At 31.9% G+C, this 16,161-nt stretch overlaps 2 protein-coding genes across 2 annotated transcripts; both read left to right on the top strand.

Moving 5' to 3' along the window:
- The first annotated feature begins 1,337 nt into the window (after nucleotides 1-1,337).
- On the top strand, nucleotides 1,338-2,295 carry LOC131613313 (uncharacterized). Its single transcript, XM_058884996.1, has one exon. The coding sequence runs from the start codon at nucleotides 1,479-1,481 to the stop codon at nucleotides 2,079-2,081; it is 603 nt and encodes a 200-aa protein (XP_058740979.1). The 5' UTR covers nucleotides 1,338-1,478; the 3' UTR covers nucleotides 2,082-2,295.
- A 9,245-nt stretch (nucleotides 2,296-11,540) lies between these two features.
- Nucleotides 11,541-12,573, top strand: LOC131650076 (uncharacterized). Its single transcript, XM_058919818.1, has 2 exons — nucleotides 11,541-11,655; nucleotides 12,164-12,573. Exons 1-2 carry the CDS (start codon nucleotides 11,541-11,543, stop codon nucleotides 12,571-12,573), a joined length of 525 nt encoding a protein of 174 aa, XP_058775801.1.
- The last annotated feature ends 3,588 nt before the right edge of the window (nucleotides 12,574-16,161 follow it).

Here is a 16,161-nt window from a genome sequence, read left to right as displayed (position 1 = left end):
TGTTACAAGTTTCTCTCTTATAGGCAAGTCCCGTTTGGTCCGGTAGGAGAATTTGATATCGCATTTTCTATTGTATGGAAGATGGATGTACCTATGAAATCTAAGGCTTTTGGGTGGCGTAGTTTTCTTAATAGAATCCCGACAAAAGGAGCCCTTGTTAGAAAAGGTATTATTCCCATCTCCAATTCCTCTTGCGCCTTTTGTCATGACACCGTGGAGGAACCGATACACTTATTCGTGTCATGTTATTGCGTTGATTTGATTTGGAGGGAAATGGCCGAGTGGATCGGTTTTAGTAACTATAAAGCAGTGGGAATTAAGGAGAGTTTCATGAGGTGGTTCAACTATGGGAGGAGAGCTGGCCTTAGAAAGGGAAAAGAGGGAGTTGTTTGGTTGGCGGTGGTGTGGCATATTTGGTTGGTTAGGAACGGTATCGTGTTTAAAGGCGATACTTGGAACATCTCCGATATAGTTTGGGGAGCTAAAGCTTTGGTGTGGCGTTGGTCTTTTGTAGGGAAAAATATACATCCCAATTGTAACTTTTACGAATTTGGTAGGGATCCCCTATTCTTTTTGTCGTAATGCTCAATTGGAGTATATTTTTTTCTTGAACCGGTACTCATTCCGGGCTTCTTGTATCTCGTTTTGAGAACTTGGGTTCTCTTGATCAATATATATCTTGCTTATTAAAAAAAAAAAAAAAAATATCTCATGCCAAGTTCCAAGACGGACTTGAAAAGGGTTGAAGTCCGCGAGCTTCAATAAATACGTACGCGGTACGCTCATGAGGACTAAGCAATACCAACCTGCATAGCTAGTCTTGTGAGTGTTTCCTTTCAATTCCTTTCTCAAACTTTCAATAATGTAAGTCCATGAACTTGTTCCACCCCTTAGATCTATCTATTATTTACAGTTAGTAGTAATAATATTACTTTGTCATAAGCACCCTTTAATTTCATATTGAGTATTTTATAAGCTAGCTTGCTTTATCTTTAATTTATTAATGTTGAACATTATGCGATCTATTAATTATTTGAAGACTTAATCACTAAGTGTAGAAAATTTCTAATATCAAAACAGTTGGAAATCATTTTGTTGCCCTAGATTCATACACAGTGTTGCACTTTTGGACTCCTACGTAGTAAATCAACGTGAAATTAGGGTTATAATATATATTTCTACTTTGTTTTAGTACAACTACATAACTAAAACCTCCAACTACCCTATCTTGGATTGTAGTCACATATTTTAAAGGAAGTAAGTAGTTGAAATGAGTAGTAGTATATGTTAAGAAATGTGATGTTGTCTTTTTCATCTGAAAATTGATTCCACTCACCTGAGTGTACTATTATTCATTTCTTCTTTTTACTCAAAAGTCTAAAGGTGAAGTCTTTTAGATTCCATTATACTTTTATGTTTTGTCTATATACATAATCTAGTTATTGTCTTGGTCCATCAATCAGTAGAAAGAAAAGAAGATGAGTGGAGAAAAAAAAAACGATGAAGGAGGGTGGGGTTCAACGTTTTTGAAAATAGCGGGTGCAGCCACCGCAGCAGCAGCCGTAGTTGGTGGCTTATACAGTGTCCTAAACCAACCCCAAGCTGAAGTGGCGCCATATGGAATGCGTCAACCTGATCACGATGTTGTGATACTGAAAGTGGACGGTTCGCTTCTGCCCGGAAAAGCAGGCTGTGGTGGATATCTAAGCAGCGCATCACAGAAATGGATATGCGGTTTCTCTCAGAAGTTGGATCCAAGTTTAAGAGAAGATGAAACTGAGAGACACGCAATTCTGAAAGGTTTGAATTGGGTTAGGGAAATGGGAAAGAGGAAAGTTGAGGTGAAATCGGATAATTTTGGGGTTGTGGATTTGGTGAATTCTGGACGTAGATCTAATGATCCTGTTATAGGTGGAATAAGGAAACTTGTTGGTAGTAATGATTGGGAAGCCAAGTTGAGTTGGATCCCTGGTGGTCAAAACTCAGTTGCTGACAGACTTGCTCATAGAGCTCATGGATTAACTTCTTTTGATCTGGATGAGATTGCTTCTCCCCCTCAAAACTGTGTCGACCTGCTCTAGCTACTTTCAGTGTTAGTTATGGTGATGTTTTTAATATGTGTTTGGTTATGGTTATGGTTAATTAGTTATGTTCAACGCAGTTTCTAGCTACTTGTGTTTGTATTGTTCAAATCATACTTTCCCTTTCAACAGGTTGAAAGCTTGTAATAGTCACTATATTATATGTATGTTGTGTGCTTTGTAATGAAATGTTATGTTTTTGTGCTGTGTGATCTCTCTAATCTTTTATATCTTTTTAAATATTTGCAGAATAGCTGATGTGTTGGTTTAGTAAATAACTTAGCTTTAATTTGAAGTTACTAAATTCAATATTTTTAAAAACAGTTGTAGAATAAATATTAAATTTAAGTGATAAAAATTATAGCTTAGTGATAAAATTTTATAATTTAATCACTTTAGATAGATATCCAAACTTACATATAATAATATTTAGTTTATATTAATAAAAGACCCGTCACCCGTGCGTCCGTGAGAATATTTGAAGATTTATTTTTATTTAAAAAAAATTAAAAAATTAATTAAATGATAATTAATGTGTAGAACAATTTCAATTAAAAAATGGGTCATGCTAACGAGTGCTCCAAGGGCACTCTTTAAGCATTCTAAATAAAAAAAATATTCTTTCAATAGTTCACCATTTCAATTTTCGATGCATTAATTACGCATATTTCCAAGAAAAACTTACTTTTTAAAGCTATTAAAGAGTGCCCCTGAGGCACTTGTTAGCATTTCCCTTAAAAAATTTAATCTTTCATACATATTCAACATTATTTAAAATATGAGAGTTGTTATAAAAAATTAAAGTAATCAAACATTATTTAAAATTTAACAAAAATATAATTTAAAAAAATTGTATATAAATGTTATCATAGATAGGGTAGAAATAGGTCAAATCCATGATCCAACTTAAAAACTTAGACTCAACCATTTTAGAAGTCTATTTATTTAAATAGATTAGATTAACACTTATAGAAAAGCTTATTAAATCTATTAGAAAGACACAAGATTAAGGCGGGTTGACACGATTTTTTCAGTCTACTCCATCATGCATATGGTCTCTTTACATGAGAAAGACACAATGGATAAAGAGATTATTCAGAAATTGAAGATCCCAACTGTACCTACTCCAATATCTCTCTCTTGGAAACTGCTTCTTCAGCAAAGATACTTATGCAAGTTAGCTTCCAACGTCTCTTTTGTTCCCTCTATTTAAGGAGTTGAAGATTCAAAGGAAAATAACAACAAGAAACTACAACAAAAAACAATAACTTATGTGATCACCAAGCTTTCGTAAATAATTGTTGTATTGCACATAGAATTAGGTTTCTTAAACACTTGTATATCTTAGAAATATCAAGTAACAAGGTCTTTTCTTGTATCATATTCTTTATACCTCTGATTGTATATCAAGTACATCTTGTTGTAATCCTAAATATTTTGTTAAGAATATGTAAAGTCTCAAATTGAATGATTGAGCAAGGAAGTCTCTGAATGAGTGTTTGAGCAAGGAAGTCCTGGACTTTGAGTTTAGGCAAGGAAGTCTCTTTCAGGTTTAATTGAGAAAGGAAATTCTAAATTGGTGTGTTTAGGAAAGGAAGTCATGAACTATGAGTTTAGGCAAGGAAATCTCTTTTAGGTGTGATTGAACAAAGAAGTCTTAGACTAATGTGTCTAAGCATGTTGTAATCAGGTTTTGATTATAATGAAAAGCTTTTGTGGGACAAGGATACTGAATTACTTTCGTTATAGAGGAACCAAGATAATTTCTATGTGTACCTTTAATTGTTGCTTTTGTACCTTAATTTATCCTGCTGCTTACTCTAGCTTAGAATCTGAACTTGATCAGATTCAAATTAACACCGTTGTTCTAAAAAGCAAAAGTTTATCGGATATATAATTCAACCACCCATTCTTGTGTATTTTTCTCTCCTTTAGCTGACTCCAGTTTACAAAAAGAGATCCTGAGCCCAAGAAAACACTCAGATTACGAAGGAGATTTTAAGCTACTGATCACTTACCAAGAAGTTCGTAACCTGCTCTTATCTTTGGTAACTTTGAAGGATACTTTGAAGAAGAACTATTTGAAGAGGAATGAGTCATGGAAGATAATAACATTATTGACATAGAGAATGATAAAGGAACATAAGAGATTATGTTGTGTTTGGTCCCAACGCCACAAATGCGTGGATTATAAGACCAGAGATCACAGTGACATAATTTAAGTTCAAGCCTGTGATGTTTCAAACGCTGCAAGAAAAAGGCAATACTCAGGAGTTGCCAATGAAGATCCAAATTTTTTCTTGAGGTAATTCTTGGAATTAGCCAACAACTTCAAAATACTTGGAATTACTGATGATGCGTTCAGACTCAGGTTGTTCCCATACTCTCTAAGAGATACGAGTCTATATTCTATTGGAAACATTCTATAATGGATTGGTATCATCCTCAAGAAACATCTTGGATGCATCTTCTGGTGGAGCTTTGCTATCTAAATCCTATGAAGAATGTTACACGTTGATTGAAAGCATTACGACCAACTATTGAAAGTTTTTTGGGTAAATATTTTCTAATATATTGTATCCACAGAGACTGAGTAATACTGCTGTCGTTCTATAGTCGAATTATAATGAGTCATGAAAAGTATTGGTTTGATTATGTGATCTCGAATTGCAATTAATAAAATAAGATTTAAACGAATAAAAGCTTTAAGATTGAATAACAATGGTGAATGAATATGTTGAGTTCTAGGGTTCATCAACCTAATCATATACAATAATCAATTAATCCACATGTGAACATTATCTAAGTTATTATCTTCATTCATCCTCAAAATTGATATTATGTGTAATGATCAATCTAGAACCACCTCTATCGGTATGATATTCGATCTCTCAGAATAACTATAAAGATAAAGGGAATGAATAATGATGATTTATGAAAACTTCTTCAAAACCTCATCTCTGAGTATTAATCAACAAGTCAATGTAAAAACCTAGGGCGAAAGTATAAACCCTATCTCTCGATTGATAGTTCAACAATAATATAAATTAAAAGCAAGGTTTTTCATTGATAATAAACTTAAACAATTGTTCACAGGAATTAATCAAAGTAATTGTATCTTCATAGGTTAACTACTACATTAAACTCAACACAATGGGGTTTAGCTCTCCATAGCCATGAAGAACACGCAAGATTTCATGGAAGGATTCATCTTCATCAAGGGAATGTCTTCAATTGATGTTAAATTCTCCGTCGGATGTTATCTTCTGCTCTGGAATAGGATTGCTCTCTGAATTTCGTTCACCAAAGATCTCCCTCTTATGAGGATTAGGGCTTCTATTTATAACAATTTGTCTTTGTAACGCAGCTGTCGCGGCTCGGCACGTACTGGCGCGGCGCGAACCCAGGTCAGAGGATTTGGCGCGTCTCGCCCATGATTGGCGCGGCTCGGCCTTTGCTTTATCCCACTTCTTTGTGATTTCTCTTCTTCAGAGCCTCTATGCCTGCGTGTTTCTTCGTCTTTGCTTCTTAACTTAAATATCTGCACAAATAACACCCAAAGTGATGCAAGTTGTTCTACAATTAGCATCGAACCACTAAAGTTCAATTCCAACTATAAAATCCTTAAAAAGCACAAGATATGTTCACTTCTAGCTCAAAAGGTAGTTGATTTGACAAATGAAAATACTACTAATTCACTCCTAACACCAACACCAGCCAATTACCAGTTACAAGAGTTATTGTTGTCTCCACGCAAAAGAAGTCAATTGGTGTACATGAAATCACTGAGAGCACATCTTTTGATGCTCAAATGTCTCAGATTCACCACATGATGAAGAACATGATGACGAATCCTTATGTGCCAGCAGCCGAACCTGTCAAATCTGTGACTAATGCATCAAAAGTTGCACGTGTTTATCGTGGGGAGCTCATTTATTTGAAGACATATCAGCTTATCTAGTTTTTGTGAACTATGTGGGAAACAACAAGTACAACAAACCCTACAACAACACTTATAATCCTGGGTGGCGTAATCATCCAAACTTCTCATTGAGTAACACACAAAACCAACCTAAGCCTCAAGCACCTTAAATTCCACCTTGTTTTTCTGCACCCAAACATGTTGTATCCAATCAATGGTATAATCAATTAGAAAATATCATGAAGTCCTTCGTACAATAAACCAAGAACCAGTTTCAAGCTCAAGGAGTAAGCATTACAAATTTTGAGAACCAAGTAGGGAAGATTGCTCTGGTACTCAGTTTTAGAACTTTGAGAGCACTTCCAAGCTTCATTGAAACTCCATCATCTTCTTTTTTAAACAAGAGTATTGAAACATGCAGGGTTATCAAGTTGAGAAGTGGAAATGAATTTGAACGACCAACAAAAACAAGGGAAGATCTACCAGGGGGCACTGCTCTACCGTAGACATCGTGCCAGGACAGATGGTGTAGTTGACGGTATAGGCAAAGGAGCCGTCAGATGAGGTGGTAGACGCAGAGGAGGCGCGAGAGGCAGAGGAGAGGTTGAGGATGTTGTCCGGCACACACAATCGTGTTGATTATTTTGATGTATGTATTTTTATTACATTGATGTACTTTATTTTGATTATGTATATGACATATTCTCCGGTGGATGATGTATATGATGTATTATTTGATGTACTATATACCATTGAGTTTACATTACACTAGTTTTTGTACTTTTTTGCTGTATTATTCTATCGTTGAATAAAAAAATTGGAATTTTGGTGTGAATCATAGTTGGTTTAAAATATAACAGAACGTTCCGCAGGTACATCTACGAAACATTCTATTTTTAAAACTTTCTGGAGATATATCTACAGAAGATTCTCTGAAGTGAATTAATTTGAAGTTGTAAAAATAAGTGTCATATATATAATTCTTGCACTACTCATAGGATTTGTGTGCAAATATTTTTCTATAGTTTATGTATTAAGTATCTTTTTAGATTAACTTTTGTGCATGACAACGCAAGTTGTCAAAGCAATATTGAAGTTTGGAAGACATCTTAGTGGAAATTAATTTTGATAGATAAATTGGTTGAACTTACAATTGTATTATAACTATATCATAATTGTGGCGGGCTGATTAATGATTATACATAGATTATATGCAAATTGAAGGCTTTTGAATTTGGTTTGCATATTATTGTTTTCCTTATAATTTTGTTTTTTGGTTTTGAAGAAATGATATGTGCATGCATGATGAGGCCACTCCTCATTGCATTGACCTGATTGATCAAACCACTTTTGGGCATCAATTCATCAAAATGAGTTTGGTAAGATTCCAAGAGTTGGCTGGAAGATTGCTTCGTACTTGCTTGGAGCTGAGGTATGATATGTTATATTATTGCTTCTTACTACTTGTCAATGTAACATGCTTGAATGCACTAGATTTGATCACTTGAAAATTAGAATACTATTATAATTGGAGTCATTGTACAGTCATATAAAATTTGCATTGTGTCATTATGAATTTTTTAAGTTCTATGTGATTGTGTCGATGATGCTGCTAGGATTTGATTCCCTCTTTTTGCTAGAATCGATTACCAAGATAGAGCCAAGCAATTAAAGGACAAAACTCTAGAGATTGTATGGCAGGGTTCCAAGTCTCTTGGTTCATCTTCACAAGTAAGTTGCCTAATGATATTGTAACCACTAAAAGAAAATATTTTTTCTTTCTTGCACGAAACATTATTGTGGTTAACTTAATTTCAGATATTTCTTGAGATATCTCCCTGGCAGTATGACCCTCTTGGTGATTTCCCAAGCAAGTGAATAACAAATGTTGACCGGTGAGATGAGATGCACTAGCTCTTTCCAATCTAGAGTAAACTTAGGTTCTGAATGATTTGAACAGGCTCCTGTAGAGACAAGTCATGTCATAACTATATTAAGCCCCTTTCTCTAAAATGTCATTTTTTACTAGGTAATGAAACAACTGAAGAAACATATGATTGATTTTTGTTTGGGTATGATTTCAATTTGATGTCTATCATATTGTATAATAGTCTCTATTTTTTCTTTTGTATTATGATAAATTTGTAAAACAAATTCATTATTTAGTGATATATCTGATTAATTATGAGAAGAAATTGAATAGTCTCTATTTTGTTTTGACGTATCAAACTTGCATGATGTATCAATATAAATTGAATAGTGTTAGCATATAACAATTTTGATGTATATAAGTAATAACTAAAGTGATTCTGTCAAAATTAATTTTGATGATGTAGACAGTTGTACTTATACAATTTTTTATTTAGTTTTATCAAAATTTTGATTGACTATCCAGCTTGCTTGGAGAGGTTTGTTTTCATGATGTCCAAAATTGTGAAAACTCTGAACCAAGCCTCTATGTTGTCCTATCAATAGTGCAGGCAGCAGACTCCTCTAGAAAATTTGCCCCTAATATTGCTTTATGCATACATATTCCCTGCAAAACCATTTGCCCCCAATATTGCTTTCAGTCTTGTAGGGATTTAGAATTCATTTTTCTTTGGCTTGGTGTAAATACAATTGCATGTTCAACCTGCTGTTCTTGGTCAGAGATATAGGGGCAAGTTATGTTTTGTAGGTAATCGATCGATAGCAAGGTGAAAGGCTACAATGGGATATTGTTGCAATTCTGATATTGCAATGTACGTGTTTCTGATACATATGGTACATCTGACATGAAACTGTTTTCAAGAGGACATGGCTCATATACTGTAATATCGTTGCATTTAAGTGGAGTTCTGGGTCGTGTTTGAATTAGATAAGGTTCATCTCGGCTTAGGTAGTGGTGAAGTTGATTTTGTGCGAAAATGTGACACTGTCGAGATTTAGGTTGGGCTGCTGCAGGGGTCGATTTTGAAGCCAAACTTTAAGTCGCTAATTCTTGGTTATTTAGTATTAGTTGTGATAGAACTTCTGCACAGCGGACCGGCGTGTTGGAACTAACTAAATCTCAAGTCTTAGGTGTTGATTTTGGTGTTTGGCAAATGATAGGTGGCTTATTTATCTAATGATTAGGAAAGTTTTCATTTATCGCAAAAATGTGGTCTAGGTAATTATTTTAAATAATGTGTTAAGTTTGGTTTTTAGATTATCAATAAACTAATTGTGTGTGTGAGGTTGGTAAATGGTAACTAATAAGGTTAAAACTGTCATCACTTTTAAATTATGAAATATTAACTTTTATATAAAATTAATTAATTAAACATAATATTTTATTTTATTTAAAATTATATTAAATTTTGTTAATTAATTATGTTACACCTACAACTATTTATAGTTAATGAGGATTTTATTTCAACAATTTTTTTAATGAAAATTTTCATGTTAATAATAATATGTCAATAATAAAAAATATATTATATATTATCATAATTGATACATTATAATATCAAAAAATAAATAATTAATAAATTAATCATTATAAATATATTTATTTTTATAAAAATAATATAAATATACTTTAACCACTCCGGATGCAATTACCACTTATATCAATAATGAATTGGATTATTTATTGATGCATATGTTATTGTTGTAAGTGATGAGATTTATAGCTTCTTCGTATATATTTTATTGAAAAATTTAATTAAAATAATTCACCATAATGTTTTGTGAGATGTATTAAGATAAAGACACAAACTTTTAAAATTTTATTTTGTATTAATAATATAAATTTACAATATTTTATTATTTTTAATGACAAATGATTTAAGATAAGAATGACCTTATCCGTGCGGACGCACGGGTCTTCTCTTGAATTAACTCAATAAAAGATGTTAGAGTTATAATAATAATAATAATAATAATAATAATAATAATAATAATAATAATAATAATAATTCTATATATCAGTAACAATCAAGCCGATCTAAGATACTGGATTTTATTACTGAAACTCACTATTTTTACGGGTCACTATCATCATAATACTTTTCTTATGTGAATTTTATCACTGAAACTTACTATTTATACGGATCATTATCACCATAATATCTTTCTTATGTAAATTTTATTACTGAAACTCACTACTTTCACGGGTCGCTATCACCAAATACATTATTGCCTATTGCATTTCCAACTTCTTTTAAAAAAAAAATAGCTACTATATATAGCTTCATTACATCTATATTATGTTTTATGAATCTTAATTTAACATTCGTCATTCGAATTTTTAAACTTCTTTTTATGCGTTTGTAATACATTATTCATCTTAAGATTTGATTTTCCGCACGGGTCTTCTACTAGTATTACGTTATTTTTATACCAAAGAATTTTTTTTCAAGAGGCAAAGATGTCATGCCTCAAAATCAGTTTTTTTTTGTTCAACTATTGAAATGAGTATGTGTTAGAAATTTTTTTGTCTGAAACATTGATTCAGTCACTTGATGTATAAATAATTATGATGCATAATGTATCAAATCTACTCCACCTTGTGTTTTTGGTAGGTATCTCACTTAGAATTGTCATTATGGGCTATTCAGCCTTAAATGGGCCGGTCCTAATAGGTCCTGAGTTTTTTAAGGTTGAACCAACAAGGTCTTGTATGATATAGACTCAAGATTTACTACCCGAGTCCGACCCTAGATGGACTTCGGGCTACCCGGCCCTAAATGAATTTTTTTATTTAAAAAAATTAAAATAAAAACTCCATAATATTTATTATAAATAAAATTAAAAATTATATTATTTTAAACATAATACATTTTTAAGTGCTACATTATCTCTTATAAATGCTATAATGTGTTTCTAAATATAATATATGTCTAAATTGTATAAAATAATACTTGAATATTTATTATAAGAGAAAAACTAATATAATACGATGAAAAATATTGATTATATTAATGTATAATATTTAAAAGAGAAAAATTGAATAAAATAGATAAAATTTAGTGAAGTGAAAAAAATCAATATGCTATTTTGGAGTAAGATAATATAAATAATAATATTTTTTTAAAAAATTTATAATTATGCGGGTCTAATGGGCTATCCACGGCCCATATGGGCTAGCCCTAATGGGTAGCAGGATTTTCAAGACTGAGCTAAAAAGGCCTTAAAAAATATGAACTCTAATTTTAAGGCACAAACCCTATGATTTTTCGGGCTTGATGGACCAACCTATATAGACTAGCCCATTTTGACAGCTCTCATCCCCCTAAACTAAAGTATACTATTATTCATTTCTATAACACTATAATTTATTTTCTTTTTACTCAAAAGTCTAAATGTGAAGCCTTTTAGTTTCCATTATACAAATAGAAATGCTTTTGTGTGTGTCTATATATATATATATATATATATATATATATATATATATATATATATATATATATATATATATATATATATATATATATATATATATATATATATATATATATATATATATATATATATATATAATCGTTGTGCCCATAAATCAGTAGAAATAAAAGAAGATGAGTGGAGGGAGGAGAAACGATGAGAAGGATGACAAGGAAGATCAAGGAGGAGGGTGGGGTTCAACGTTTTTTAAAATAGCGGGTGCAGCTGCCGCAACGGCAGCCGTAGTGGGTGGGTTATACAGTGTCCTAAACCAACCCCAAAGCTGAAGGGGCATCATTTAGAATGAATTACGAGGAGGAGGTGATACTGAAGGTGGACGGTTCGCTTAGGCTATGTTTGGGAGTTTGGAGGGGAAAGGAGGGGAGGGCTTTGAAAAATAGGAAGAATTGGGTGAAAAGGATAAAAGGATTTTGGGTTGGAGGGTTTTGGAGGATTTGAGTTTATTCATAACACCAAAAACCTCATAAAATGGGGGAACTCAAAAATTGTATTGAAGGAGGGTTTTGGAGGGTTTTGAAGGGCTTACATAAATTTTCCATATATATTTTAGGTTGTTATAGTATTTTGAAAATTAAAAATTTAGTAATGATAATTACTCTTTTATCATTCTAAACAAAATCATTTTTTCAAAAATGTCAAATATTTTCCTATATTTTATTTAAAATTTTATTTTTGGAAGCCTTCCCTTCCCCTCCCCTCCAAACTCCCAAACATAGCCTTAAGGATGGAAAAGCAGGCTGTGGTGGATACCTAAGCAGCGCGTCAGAGAAATGGATTTGCGGTTTCGCTTATAAGTTGGATCCAGCTCCAACAGCAAGCGACACGGATCTTCCAAAATCAAGCAATACTGAGAGACAGGCAATTCTAAGAGGTTTGATTTGGATTAAGGGAAAGGGAAAGAGGAAAGTTTTGGTGTTATCAGATAATGAAGGGGTTGTGGATTCTGTCTGCGGAGCTAAGGATGATGAAGTTCGACGTCAAATAAGAGAACTTCTTGGTAGAACTGATTGGGAAGTCAGGTTGAGACAGATCCCTCGTGCTGAAAACAGAGTTGCTGACAAACTTGCCGATATAGGTCGTGAATTACCTTTTTCCGGTCTGCGTGAGATTGGTTCTCCCCCTCAAAACTGTGTCGACCTGCTCTAGTTACTTTCAGTGTTAGTTATTCTGATGAAGTTATTACTATGTGATTGGTTATATTCAAAGCAGTTTCTACTTGTGTAATTGTTCGACAGACTACCTACTTTCCTTTTCAACACCTTGGAGTTGGAAGCATGTAATCAGTATCTTGTATTCTTGTGTTATGTTATGTCTATGTTGGATGTTTTTCTTTTTAAATGAAATGAAATATAAATGTTATGTTATTGATCTTCTCTTTAATCTTTTATTTGGTTTGGTACTACACTATTTTTTTAATCTTTCACATCTTTTTATTTCGGGATTTGCTTAATTTTTGTTATATTTGCACAACAGTTTGATGTGATTTTTTTTTGTTGACACAAAACAGTTTGATGTGATAGAAACTCTTTAAATTAATAATGTCAGGACTGGATAAATTTATTAATTTAGAGAGTTATTAATTTATCGATAAATTGATAATTATTAATTTAAAGAATTTTTAAGTAATTATACTATACATACCAAACAAAAAAGACAAATTAGTCTATGCCTCTTAGAATTACGTTGCAGCGAACCTTGGGACTCAACGTAAATTAGTAACTACTGTGTTCATATGCTATTGGATGCAATAAGAAAAGTTAGAGATGAGCTCCAAATAGACTTGAACTTTAAAGTAAAACAGACAACTATTGAATTATATTTCAATAGAGTGTAATATATTTTTTTCAGTTTCTATGAATTATTAATTTATGATTTTCTTGGGACCAAAAATTATAAAGGATCTCCCGAAAAATTATTATCTTATTATTTTATCGAGTTTTTCAATTTTTTACATTGGCCCAAGTCGGAACCGGACAAATTTATTATTTTAGAGAGTTTATTAATTTACCGAGTATTAATTTAAAGAGTTTCTACTGTACTTTCTTTTATGATAAGGATACTCTTCATTTTCTTAAAAAAGTTGAAAACTCTATCACAATAATTTTATGTAAAAAGTCAAATAAAAGTTAACTATATATCACATATTTTAAATATGCATATTTTTACATATAAAATAATAATAATAATAATAATAATAATAATAATAATAATAATAATAATAATAATAATAATAAAGAAAATAGAAAGAAAAAAAAATCTTAATCCGTCTTTTAAAACCTTTGTATGTTGGCTATTAATATTAATATATAAATTTAATAAGAATTTAATTTATATACATTGACAGTGTAAAATTATTTTACACTGTCATCTAATAGAAAATTAATAAAGTACATTATCATTAAAAAGAACTTTTAAATTAAAGTGTGATTTATTTTAATATAAAATTGTGATTGGTTGATAATATAAAATTAATGTACGGACCTTTTTCTCATTTAATAAATAAAAGTCACATTAAAACAGTGAATAGAAAAAAGACAAGACAAAAACGATGCCACTTACAACTTTTTTTATTTTATATACTCTAAATACCAAACCCTCAATGTAGTCTAGTCTCCCCAACTTGGTCTTTACAAAAAATTTATAAAATTGGCAAGAGTGTGTATAAAAATAACAAAATTAATTTCATGATAAAAGGCTTATTTTGCCAATCAAAACTAAAATGACAAATTTCTTATATTTTTTTATTTTTTTTTATAATGGATTCCAAAGTCGGCCCAATCATTTTGAAGTTTAAGGCAAAATTTAATTTATAATAATTTTTAAAATATTATTTAACTAAAAATAAAATGAACTTTTTAATATATATATATATATATATATATATATATATATATATATATTAAAATAAAATAAACTTTTAATATATATTATTTAAATTTTAACCAAAATTTTCATTATTTTGATTTTACAAATAATATTTGACTAAAAATTAAATCAATTTTTTTAATTATTATTAATTTTAATCATGTAAAAATTATAGAATTTCAACGTTTTATAAAATCAATCAAGTGTCTAAAAATTTTACATAATTAGTTTACCTGAACCCAATTATTCTCGTTGACAAAACCAAATGATTGTGTGCGTACTCGTATACATAGGTGGAGCTAAGATAGGGAAAAATGTGATGTTAAGTGTCATGGAAAGAGAAACAAATACGCACTATATTTAAAAGCAATAGGGTAACCCATATCAGGAATCTTCGTCCATTTTTCACTACTCTGCACACCCAAGTGTTCTATGTGTAACATATTTCTAACTGTAGAGACATTGTCATAGAACAACTTGGAAAACAAATCAGAGTGTTGATGTACTTGAGTATCTAATTGCGTTTGCATTAAAGACCATGACTCTCCGCCCCATCCAAGTAAAACTGCAATAGAACGGAAACCATAATTTCCATCATCACCAACATCGATAATGTCATCGATGTATGGATGTAAGAAAGTAGGAAACTGTGAAAGGTAAATATGGTTGGAAGACTTGGTGGACGGTTGGCTACCAATGGTCTGTTGACTTGATGTTTGTTTTGTGCATGATCTCTTCGTAGTCCGACTCCCCTGCGAAGCCTCAGCATGTTCCCACTAGCTTGGATCACGATGCACATCACTCTCTTGACCCTTTCTACTCTTCTTAACTCCCCTCTTTGGCTTATATTTTACCGGAGGTGAGCACATTAAAGTTGTGGATGGATATGTTAGATCACAAACATTTTTCTTTAACACCCTCTGACCTACAAATATCTAAAGTAATGAAATATCTCTTCAACTCTTCACACTAATAAGTTCCAAATTGTAGTTATTTGTGTATATAGTTTTGCGGCACTTATTGTCTCTTTTTCCCCAGCTTGTGCGTGAATATGTATGTTTTCGCTATATTTGTACATATTACATATTATTCGAGTTTTCAATTCATTTATATACCGTTTGATAGTTTTTCTTTCGTTTTATAGGTATTAATGCATATTGGAGCCTCAAGGAATAAAGTGTCGAAGGCACGACTCCAGATAAGTAATTTTGAAGAAATAAGAAGAAAAGTTCTGCAGAATCCGCTTAGCGCGGTCATAGCACGCTCCAAGATGAAAAACAAGAGTTCTTGCAGAAGTAAGCCCACTTAGCACGATTTTGAGCCCGCTAAGCGCGCAAAGGCGGTTTAGGAAATAAAAGAAAGCCCGCTTAGTGCGGTCTGCGATTTTTGTGTTTATATATTTTCATGTTGACAGATTTTTTTTGTTATGGTTTTGGAAGTTTTTTGTCCCAACTCCATCACTCTCATTTTTAGGATAAATTAGCTTAGAAAACAACACTAGATTGTGCATTTCGATGATCGGAGGTGGATTGCTCATCAACCGGAGCTGACAACCCATGAGATTTGTGGTTATCTCTTTTCCTCTTTGTGTATTTCTTTTGTGTTGACTTTGTATGTATATTTACTTTGAACTCATGTATATTTGTTACTCTATTTGTATAAAGTTTGCTTTACAAGTCTTTATCGGTGTTTCCTTAATCTTTTTGCTTAAATGCTTCTGATTTGTGTTGTTGTAGAAATAGGCATCACGAATCTTGATTAAGGGGATATTTGTTAGCTTTGATTCTAGAGATAAGGTTGGGGTTAACATCCACATAATATCAGAGTTTAAGGCCTATGCGTTGTTCGATCGGTTGAGACATCGTCGAA

Source organism: Vicia villosa, linkage group LG1 (assembly GCF_029867415.1).
Source record: "Vicia villosa cultivar HV-30 ecotype Madison, WI linkage group LG1, Vvil1.0, whole genome shotgun sequence".
NCBI lineage: Eukaryota > Viridiplantae > Streptophyta > Magnoliopsida > Fabales > Fabaceae > Vicia > Vicia villosa.
The sequence above is the reverse complement of the archived record's forward strand: the minus strand, read 5'-3'. Positions and strand labels throughout refer to the sequence as shown.

What these genes read in the sequence shown, in the direction of transcription:
- LOC131613313 (XM_058884996.1), top strand. Translation starts at nt 1,479, where the DNA reads ATGAGTGGAGAAAAAAAAAACGATGAAGGAGGGTGGGGTTCAACGTTT.
- LOC131650076 (XM_058919818.1), top strand. Translation starts at nt 11,541, where the DNA reads ATGAGTGGAGGGAGGAGAAACGATGAGAAGGATGACAAGGAAGATCAA. An exon ending in CGCAACGGCAGCCGTAGTGG is followed by an intron (nt 11,656 to 12,163) that starts GTGGGTTATACA and finishes ATGGAAAAGCAG; the next exon opens with GCTGTGGTGGATACCTAAGC.